The sequence below is a fragment of the Anopheles darlingi genome, chromosome 2, assembly GCF_943734745.1.
Source record: "Anopheles darlingi chromosome 2, idAnoDarlMG_H_01, whole genome shotgun sequence".
In the NCBI taxonomy this organism is placed as follows: Eukaryota; Metazoa; Arthropoda; class Insecta; order Diptera; family Culicidae; genus Anopheles; species Anopheles darlingi.
In genome coordinates this window covers 92,689,402-92,699,401 of record NC_064874.1, presented here as the reverse complement: position 1 = coordinate 92,699,401, position 10,000 = coordinate 92,689,402, and the positions used below count along the sequence as shown (strand labels likewise).

General features: G+C 47.1%; 4 protein-coding genes across 5 annotated transcripts in view; 2 read left to right on the top strand and 2 right to left on the bottom strand.

The window, feature by feature from the left end:
• The window catches only part of LOC125951827 (facilitated trehalose transporter Tret1-like), a 4,982-nt gene extending 4,085 nt beyond the window's left edge, over window positions 1–897 (bottom strand). Inside the window, exon 1 of the mRNA XM_049680898.1 lies at window positions 576–897. Within this exon, the coding sequence (XP_049536855.1) occupies window positions 576–660 (85 nt within the window). The 5' untranslated portion in view covers window positions 661–897. The remainder of the gene's footprint in view (window positions 1–575) is intronic.
• Window positions 898–3,709: 2,812 nt separating this feature from the next.
• LOC125951807 (zinc finger protein 665-like) lies at window positions 3,710–7,331 on the bottom strand. Of its 2 annotated transcripts, none has more exons than XM_049680865.1 (3): window positions 7,187–7,331; window positions 6,761–6,842; window positions 3,710–6,694 (listed from the first exon to the last, which is right to left on the bottom strand). In XM_049680865.1, exon 3 carries the CDS (start codon window positions 6,600–6,602, stop codon window positions 3,786–3,788), a length of 2,817 nt encoding a protein of 938 aa, XP_049536822.1. In that variant the 5' UTR covers window positions 6,603–6,694; window positions 6,761–6,842; window positions 7,187–7,331; the 3' UTR covers window positions 3,710–3,785. The 2 variants fall into 2 exon arrangements, with proteins under 2 accessions (XP_049536822.1, XP_049536823.1); XM_049680866.1 differs by lacking the exon at window positions 7,187–7,331 and adding an exon at window positions 6,961–7,051.
• The window catches only part of LOC125951826 (ubiquitin carboxyl-terminal hydrolase 14), a 7,963-nt gene continuing 5,141 nt past the window's right edge, over window positions 7,179–10,000 (top strand). The window contains exons 1-6 of the mRNA XM_049680896.1: window positions 7,179–7,706; window positions 7,800–7,975; window positions 8,041–8,145; window positions 8,218–8,612; window positions 8,677–8,833; window positions 8,905–8,970. Coding sequence (XP_049536853.1) covers window positions 7,691–7,706; window positions 7,800–7,975; window positions 8,041–8,145; window positions 8,218–8,612; window positions 8,677–8,833; window positions 8,905–8,970 — 915 coding nt within the window. The 5' untranslated portion in view covers window positions 7,179–7,690. The remainder of the gene's footprint in view (window positions 7,707–7,799; window positions 7,976–8,040; window positions 8,146–8,217; window positions 8,613–8,676; window positions 8,834–8,904; window positions 8,971–10,000) is intronic.
• The window catches only part of LOC125951828 (transcriptional repressor protein YY1-like), a 4,933-nt gene continuing 3,921 nt past the window's right edge, over window positions 8,989–10,000 (top strand). Inside the window, exon 1 of the mRNA XM_049680900.1 lies at window positions 8,989–10,000. This exon is cut by the window's right edge and continues 3,921 nt beyond it. The gene's annotated coding sequence lies outside the window, so the exon portion shown is untranslated.

Here is a 10,000-nt window from a genome sequence, read left to right as displayed (position 1 = left end):
TGGTAATTATACTCCCAAAGAGTGCCAAAAATGAACCATGATCAGTGTTCCGGTTTGGCTCTAGCGATTCTAGACAAACGGGTTTCTGATAGTCATCGTCGTGCCTGGTTCAAGTGGCTCGTTTATAAAAAAGGCGCAAGATCAACGCATAGTCGCGAAATGTTCCTGTTAATGTATCCAAATGCTGCGAGTTGGGAATCTAACACATTACTTCCGGCTCTATCCAAGTGATTATGGTTGGTGGTTTGTGCACGCGCCTGTAGTCATTGTTACTTTTCACGCGAGCCAATAATGTTGCAAATGTTTGAATGCCAACGATTGTTCAGTTGAGCAAAAGCTGATACGAACGCACCCGATCATCAACACATATAGGAATAATTGCTCTTCTATGGACCCTATACCGAATTACCAGCATCCAATTGAACAAACATAGGGAGGTTGAATCCTCCAAATACTTTGCACGTTGTGTGTAATCAGTTGGAGCAAAAGAGGGCACGTTCACTGCACACTGAATTCGAACGAAGGCAGAACGTTGCTAATCATGGTGCCATCAATGGTTAATTAATAATATTTACCCCCAATGGCTGCCAGATAGAGTTTTACGATTTTCCTGTCCGGTTTGAGCGATCCTGGTGAATTGGAAGCTTTCTCCGCAGTCATCTTGAAAACACGTTGCTGTAGGTTCACTCGAAAAGTCTTTCTCTAGGTTATCGGTTACAGTTGATGAACTCCAAAACACGTGTTTCACTTGTGGGTCTATAAGTATGTCTTACACCTGACGGCGCGAGAACTGGCGCGGTTGGTGCTTAGGACGATAAAGCTAATGAAAATGTGCACACCTAGAACGATGTTGCTTCAGTCATGGACCGACGGTGAGTGCGATTTTTAGAGCCGCGTGCGACGGTGTGTTTCACGAAGAGAACGAAGCGAATCTCGCGCTCAACCACCCCACCGGCTGCCGGTGTTGGTCAGAATAGGCTGGCCACCCTCGTTGGCGGAACCCCGCTGGTCGCTGTCGACGTAGTCGAGTCGCGTGTGCGCCCGTGTTGATGATATTGCTACTGTTTCCCCCTATCGTTCTTCAAGCGTTATCCATCCACAAGCAAGGCACGAGACGCATGCCACCCTTACTCACCCCACAACCCTACTGTCTAGCGCAAGGTAAAGACGTATCATCTACTGACCCTTACGCCGGAAGAAAGGCGTTGCCCCAAGTTGCACTAGTGCTAGTACTCTTACATCTCATGTTTATCTCTCGTACACTGAACTTTGTCGATCCATGGTTGTAGAGCTACTAGAACTAGAGTGCGCAGTACGTTGAATTTGCAACGTTTTCGAGAAAAACAGAGAGCGGAAAGCCTCCGGAAGGCCGACACGGAGACTCTGGTCGGTGGTAATGGCAGGATTTGGTGGCCACGAATAATAAGCACGGCGACAACGGCCCATGTCAATGGCCGGGAATAAGTGAAAAAGATTATCTATGGCGCATGACGACACTGTGACGTCATGGATAAGACGTTCTTCCGAATTAACGCATCTAGCAAATTGAACAAATTCAATTTCTCCATTTGGACCATTTGTATCGCGGAAGCAAGAATGCTTCCTTCGAGGCCAGGAAGTAGGTGTACAGAGTCGCCATTCATTCATTCCTATAAAATAGTAATTGATCAAGATCCGCCACGTGACGTAGATGGTTTGGATCATACGAACACGTTTCGAATCTTTGAGTATTCCATTCTCTGCTTGCTGGCATGACGATTGCAATTCTGGTATCATTTCTTTGAAACAACAATTTCAAGGTATGGTAATGACATACATTACTAGATAGCTTAAACACAGGAACGTTTCAAATCTATATATGTTAGGGACCTTTCGTGGCCCTAACACGAATAGATTTGCAATGCATTCATTAGTAGCGTATAATTCTGGGGTCTTCAAATGCAAGTAACTCAATTTTATCGGTTCTAACAAGTGTGTCACTTTCGCTTTAGCTTAGGAAAGTAAGATCTCTTGCTGAAAGAAAGCGTCACACTAATCGGCCGAATGTAAGGCTACAATTAGACTAATCACGAATGCGAACGATACCGTCCCCAATCCCGACATGGCTCAGCTCGACACGTCGGTTGACCGAGACACCGAATCGGTTGCAAACGACCTCCAGGATGGAATGCGAAATTGGTTCATCGACACAATGCTCGTTGATTGACCGAAACGTGTTGTAGCGTGCGCGTCTTATCATGTGCGTTTGCTCTAGCACTACAGCTCTACAATGGTGCTTGATATCCTCCTCGCAGTAATTGTACTGGAGACGAGTGGAGCAAGTGGCCAACCGATTACTAAAGCTTCTATGGCACCATCCAAACTGAGGCGTTCAATTTACTCAATGGATGTGCACTGCTTTGTTGCCGCCGTTTTGCCACAATCTTAACTCACCGGTTTGACTGGTATCGTCACGATCACGACGAGAGATAGTATTCCTTTGTGTAGCAACCGTGACGTAGAGTTTGCGCTCCGTGCGCTAATTTCAGCCAAAACCAATGTGCTGCTCTTGTAGTGGCCTTGTGGTCAACCGCAGAGGTCACCACTCGCCGGTAGACTACACCTGTAAGCCCGCTGGACGCTGGACCAGAAACCAGAGTAAGCAAAATCGAGAAAAGTATTTCCGGAAGCATGCGGTGTCCTTGGAGCGACGTGACCCTAAGAAGCACACCCTTTACGTATGCCCCTATTAGGGTTAAACGATTTTCGTTGACGAACGATCGGTTGATCCGGTCCGTTAACATTTACCGATAGCGAAGCTGATTGGTCATTCCGATCATCTGGGCCCGTTCGCTGCCATTCCAGTCCATACTTATTTCCGTTGCGTTCCACCGGCATTTCACGTGACTCTCAGGATGACCTTCTGGCGTACGGCATGATAGTGGCGCACGCCCCGTCGTACTGAACGGTACACCACACTTTAATTTCAACCGGTTTCTACTGAGTGTCCACTACACCGCCTGGAAGTGAGCGTTGTTTTTTGTTTTCTATCGCCATCGATCGTGTCTGGCCAGCATATTTTGCTACATGCCACTACACGCGGTGTCGCGTGGCGTTTAAGAATAGCTTTGTATAATTAATAATAATTTGCCTGCGCTACTTGCGATGACTACGCACGATGTCGTATGCTCCCGCCACGGACTTACGGTACTGCAGCGGAAGAAACATAACTCTTTGGATGACATTTTTATTTTGCGTACCGTTGAGGCGCAATATTCCGGGGGTATGCGTAGAACACATTCCACGCGGAACGAATGCAGGTGGTTGTGCGATTAGCATTCGTCGCCTAACGATCGCGATTATTGCCGGAACAACCCGACGGAACTTGTGTCGTGTGCTCCATAACACGTCATGGCATAAATACTACATGCATAGGTAGCGGAGCTCATCCTTTAAAGATGGTTTAAATCTTTCTTAAATAATTCATTCATTTAATTTAATTCATTCCTATGAGCGTTTTAGAACCTTGTCGATTCAAAGTCTTAATAAAATATGCACAGTGAAGATCGGGACGAAGAATTTACTAAGTGGCAGTTAACAATCGCTCGATTAGTACACAGTACAAGGCCATTGTGCTTTTGTCACATGTTTCAATAGAAGCAATAGGATTGGGGAGTAATTTCTTACGATTTTTTGTCATCATATTTTAATTAAATTGAGAGAAGAGGTCCGATCTCTATAAATATTTAATATCAACAATGAATTCAATGTTCTATCATTATCATACCAAAGACAAAAACATACCTTTAAAAGGAGCACACTTTTTCGGTATGCTTTCGCAACCTTGTCGCATCGACAAACGTCTTGCCGCACTTTGGGCAGGGATATGGTCGATCTCCGGTATGGCGGCGTTGGTGGATCATCAGTTGTCGTTTGCGAATGAAAGCCGCCTCACAATAGCCACATTGATGGGGACGTTCCAGTGTATGCTCGGCCATCTCATGACGCCTTCGATCCGCAGTATTCGTGTACCTTCGATCGCAACCCTCCGTTCGGCATTCGTACGGTTTCTCGCCCGTGTGAATCCGTTTGTGAATGGAGAGCTTTTCGTGCGTTTTGAACATCTTCGTACAAATTTCACACTTGTACGTTGCCTCGCCATGTTTGAGCCGAATGTGGCGTTTGAGATTTTCAAGTCTCGCAAATAGCTCTTTGCACGTACTGCATTCGTACTCCCGTGGTACGTGGCACCTCTGGTGTGATCGCAGGCAGCTCGTGCTAGCAAATGTTTTATCGCACAACTCGCAACGATACGGTCGTTCGCCGGTGTGCGATCGCTCGTGGGCTAGCATTGCCGATCGAGACTGTTTCTTGATACCGCATATCGGACAGACACAGTTTTTTGGCGAACGCAGTGTCTGATGGTCTCTTAGAGCATTCATACTCTCCAATCTCAACGTACAAATAAAGCACTCGTACACTGCTTGTTTTGCCTCCTGTTCGCTATTGGCACGTTGGTTTGCGGCCAGAGTTTCCCCGTGACAGTCTCGGAAGTGGGCCTGTAGGATTTCTGTGTTTAGGAATGATTTTTTGCACTGTGGCGAACAGCAGTAGCGCATCGTGTCCAGCTTCTTGAATTCATTATTCAACGGCTCAAGGTGTACTTTTGCCAGCACATCAATGTGAACGGCACCGTATAAGTGGGCCTCGATGCGTTCAATAGTATACGTTGTATAGTCACACAACTTGCAGCAGTACTTGACGAAACTGCGTGTGTTTTTGTCTGTAATAGTCGTCCCTACGGTCACATGCTGCTCGAGCAGAGCCTTTCGAGTGAAGCGTCGCTTACAAACATTGCATTCGAACGGATGGGTGTCTACCGTGTGGCGGGTTTCTGCTAGCATCTGTCGGCTATGAGTAACCCGGCAATGCTCGTTAAAATCCTCATGGCTCTCAAAGTAAGTTCTGCATCTACAGCACCGAATACCGGCCAGCACGCTTATATAGTACTGATCGCTAACGTCCGCACGTGGTAAATCGAAGAAGCTGGCGTGCTGCTCGCTGCGGAGCATATGCGATTTCATGCGTTTCTCTGTGTCCATAACAAGATTACAGAGTCCACACAGATAAAACTGACGCCGTTGCCGAATGCGCAAATGAAATATGTACGTAATGGCAAATGGAAACGTTTTCCAGCAATATTCGCAACGGTATTTCCAAGCTGGTTCATGTTCCTGAGACGAGTTAATGCGTGAATGTTCCTCTTGATGTTGCCTCATGTGCTCCTGCAACTGTTGGTCAGTGGCAAAAAACTTTGCACAGCAGCAGCATCGCTCATGCATTAGCTCAACGATCATGTACGTCTCCCGATTTGCTACAACACGGCGATATTCTTCCGGAATTTGTAACACACGCTGCAAGGCACTTTGCTGTTTGTTCTTCAAACGTCCTGCCTTTGATATTTGAGGTCGGTAGATTTTCACCTCCAAATCACTACCATCATCATCCGCATAGTCATAGTCAACATCACTGCCGTTATCTACCTCGTCCTGGAAAGCTTCATACTCTTCAGATTCCTCGTTTTTACCATCATCATCATCATCATCATCCAGTTCCAAATACTGTTCGTCTTGTATTGATTTTGCATCGACAGTCGTATCAGTGACATATTCCTCGTCCGGTGTTCCGGTAAATGTTTCCGGTCGGTTGATGTCTCCTGTCGCTTCACCATCCTCTTCCATTCGCTCTTCGTCGTGAAGGGTTTGTATCTCTATGCGAAGATCACTCACATCGGATGATGTTGTCGATGACTTTGGTATAGGCTCCACAATGTGTGCCTTTTCCTGCCAAGGATCGTTCTCGTATCGGCCATGCTGATGCTCCAAATGTTTAAGCAGTCCGACGTGTGTTTTGAGAGTCTGGTTGCAGAAGAGACACTGATAGAGGTCACCTTTTGCCGGGTGATGTAGGTCGAAATCTATGTAATGGAATGCTAGAGCCTCTTCGCTCGTGTAAGATCTATAGCAAACTGGACACTGGCATGGACGATACTTGGAACGCCGTTTTTGTTTGCGATGTACTCGAAGAGCATGCACGAACAGCTCTTCTTTGCTATCAAATCTCAAGGTGCATCCACAGCAATCGGGCCGCAGGCGCTGATAATGCTCGCCTAGTCTCCAGGTGCTATTTTGTGCCTGATACGGTTCCGAGATCGTGTCGTCCTGCAGCTCACGGCTATCTGTGGGCCTCTCCGGATCTCCGTCCCCGATGTCCGCCTCGTGCTCGCCAGTTGCTTCTTCCAGGAATTCGACGATGTACTCCGAAGATCCGGAATTGTGATGTTGCGGGCTTCCGGAGGGCTTGACGTCGGGGAGGGCTGCGCGTAAGCGAGAATCCGTTTCGATGCACTCTCGCCGCAGCTCAAACGCTTGGTTAACTCTATCCAGGCATTTCAAGCAGATGTTCTGAGGCAGACGTCGATCTCTCATCACCGCGATCCCCGAGACTGCCAAGATTTTCTCTGCGATCGTCATCTGGTCCTGGATAAGCTGCACGGAGATGAAATCATCGTTGTCCGGTTTACTGCAGATACGACAAATTTTAACGGGCCTCCGACTTTCCATTTTCTGTCGTAAAACGCGGAGATTTTCCCATTTTTCGCTGAAAAACGTTGCGAATTTTCACTCCTCTTTCAGTGAGCACGGCTTTTCCTGTTCTGCTGGAAGGAGAATTTTATCGTTAAAACAGATCCTTTTGCGGAATCACGAACTTAAAAACTTGCCGGTTTCTGAATTCGATTTCCTTCCGAGATTTCCCGGACTTCCGGTTTTCCGGGGTTTTGGAATTCGCGGTTTTCAGTTCGGCTTTTTTGGGTGGTCCATGAAATTTATATAAAAAGTTTTATTTTATTTTAAATTACAATTATAATTTTAAATTATAATTTATTTTAAAACGGTTAGTTAAGAATTTCGGAAAACGAACCAGCTTTTTCTGATCTGATTTAAATATCAGTTCGTTGACCTCAAATTTGCCGTCGATCAGCTGATTTTCGGTCGTTCAAGGTCATGTTTGTGGCCACAAAAACTTTAAAATGTATGGCCAACAAAAAGGGTCATCATCTCAGGAAGAAACTCCCGAAAAGGGTCATCAACTCCGGAAAAAAGGGCATGAAAAGACTATAGCTGCAGACTAGCAAAAAATACTATACCTCTGTGTTTTTTTGGGCAGCGGTTTTCCACGTTTCTTACACTTTCCCGGCCTACTTTTCCAGCGGGAACAACGGCAAAAGTTGCAGATAATGCTGATTTGCTCTTATCACCTTTATTTTATTACAAAACTCTCGAAAAAGTTCAAAAAAGGTGAAAATTTCCGCTGTTCAAAAAGCTGTTGAAAAAGAAGAACAAGAACAAAGCGGAAGAAGAAGAAATTTCACGGTAAAACGAAACTTTTCTCTGTAAAACAATCTAAACGATAAAAACGAAATCTACTACAAGGCGAAATGGGCCGAATTGTGTGTTTATATTGCGCGGATTTGGGAATCGAAAGTCGAGCAGCCGGGAGTCGAAAGTCGAGCAGCTTGCTTGAATCGCTTAGTGCAACAAACATTTTCTGACTGTTCTGACGAAGCGATTTTTGTTTGCGAGTTTCCTCGAATCATCTCCACAAGTTTTCCTTCCGCGGCGGATAATTCTGCGATAATTCCTTAAAAAAGATGCCTTCCTACTCGGGTAAGCCCAAAACTGCCGCTCCAGCTACATGCCAACTCGCGTGTTTTAGGTTAGGGTGCTGGTTGAATCGGGATTTCTGTTCTTGATTTTCAGTAAACGTGAAATGGGGTAAGGAGAGTTTCAAAAACATTGAGGTCAACACGGATGAGACGCCGCTGCTGTTCAAAGCGCAACTGTTTGCGCTCACCGGAGTGCAACCGGAGCGCCAGAAGGTGCTCTGCAAAGGCATCAACCTCAAGGATGAAGAATGGAATATGCCCATCAAAAGCGTAAGCCGGGGCGGCGGGATCCTTTTTGGGCTCGGTGAATGATTTCCTTGATTTGGGCATTTCAGGGAGCCACTCTTCTGTTGCTCGGCACGAAGGAAGAGGTGCCCGTGGAACCGGTGGAGAAACCCAAATTTATCGAAGATATGAACGAGAGCGAGCTCGCTACGGCAGTAAGTGTGATCCACCGAGGGGGGGCGTTCGGACACGATCGTAACTGCTTTTTCTGTCTCCTCTTTCCACAGCTGGAACTGCCGGCGGGACTGGTGAATCTGGGGAATACGTGCTACATGAACGCCACTCTGCAATGCCTGCACTCCGTGCGCGAGCTGCGAAATGCATTGAAAATCTACAAGGAGGAGCAAGCTGGTGCGGCCTCGGGCATGGCTTCGCTGGCGCTCCCACAACTCCTAACAGGCTCTATGAAGAAGCTGTTCGAAGACATGGAGCGCAGTGACACCATCACGCCCGTGCTCTTCCTACAGCGATTACACGTTGCTTTTCCCAACTTTGCGCAAACGGGCGAGAACGCATCCTACCGGCAGCAGGACGCAAACGAGTGCTGGTCGGAATTGCTGAAGGTGCTGCAGCAAACGTTGCCCTCTCAAAAGGGAACCGATGAAAAGTCTGTGAAGCACAGGTATACCGAGATTCGATGGGTGCGGAGAGGTTTCCGTGGCTTACGCTCTGCTTTCGTCTTTTAGCTCGTTCATCGATCAGTGGTTTGGCGGCACATTTGACGTGGAAATGAAATGTACCGAGGCCGAAGGAGAACCTACCAGCAAATCGAAGGAGAATTTCCTCCAGCTGAGTTGTTTCATCTCAACCGAGGTGAAGTACATGCATTCGGGCTTACGGTTGGTAAGTGCAGGCAGTGAAACTTCCCAGACCATTTTGAAGCTATTCGATCATTCGCCTCGTGTATGTTTCAGAGATTGAAGGAACAGCTGACGAAAATGTCTCCGACGCTGGCCCGTGATGCAGTTTACACCAAATCGGTAAGTCATTCTCTTTTCCACATTTCGCAAATGTTGCGAAAACGAGCTGGTGTTCTGGTTCTGTGATAAGCGCTTATCTTTTATAAAGTTTCACGTTTTTTATGAACCTATTTTTGTAAAAAGCAAATCGTTTATAAAAGCGGGTTTGGGAGCTCACCGGCGCGTTTTTCGCCGCTCGATGTGAATTTCGCTCTCAAATTTTGTTGGCGGCCATATTGGAATTTCGAACATTGGGCGAATCGTGCGAAAACAGGACGGCACAACAGAGTGGTTTCTGGATGTAAATCGAAATGATATAGCTGTTTCTGGTGGTTTTTTCGCTTTTAGTCCTTTGTCTCTGGCACTGGATTTTCGACGCAAAAGGCGATGAAATCCGATAACTCCACGGAGAACGGCCAAAAACTCGCTGAATCATGCCTGCGGTGGGAAATTCTGAGTAGGTGGCTGTCTCTTTTGCTCGCGTGGTCTTTCCTCGCTCGATTTCGCCCGTTTTCGAACACGACGCCATACTTGTTCGTGCGTCGCGCTCGCAAGCAAGCTCCTCCGAGTGCGGGGAACAAATTCTAGCCTTTCTATTTTGAGAACGTGAAATTTTGGTGCGCGATTTATCGCACTTTTTCATACACGAACTGGCGATTGAATGTCGGCAAAGTGTGGCGATTGCGATTGATGTCATTTTGGGACACGCAGCGGTTTCGTGCGAGGCGTAATTCGGCCGGAAGTGAACATTTAAAAAAATCGAAGCGCCCTCTCTGGCCCACGGTGGTGCGAGCGAGACAGTGAGCGTTTGGCGGGTGCCAGAAAGAGAAGCGAGTGTTTTCGCGAGGCGCGCTCGCGCGCTTTACCCCGCTCCTCTCCCGCGGTCGATCGGTCGAAGAAAGATAACGGAGAGGCGCCGGGAAGGTCGAGCGGCAACAAATGTTTGTTTCTGCGCGCGGCGGTTGTGTTGTGAAATCGGCAAAAATGCGTTCGGCGTTCGGCAGAATCTCGAAAAGTTAACAATCGTGCGTCCGTAAAAGGAAAAGGACAG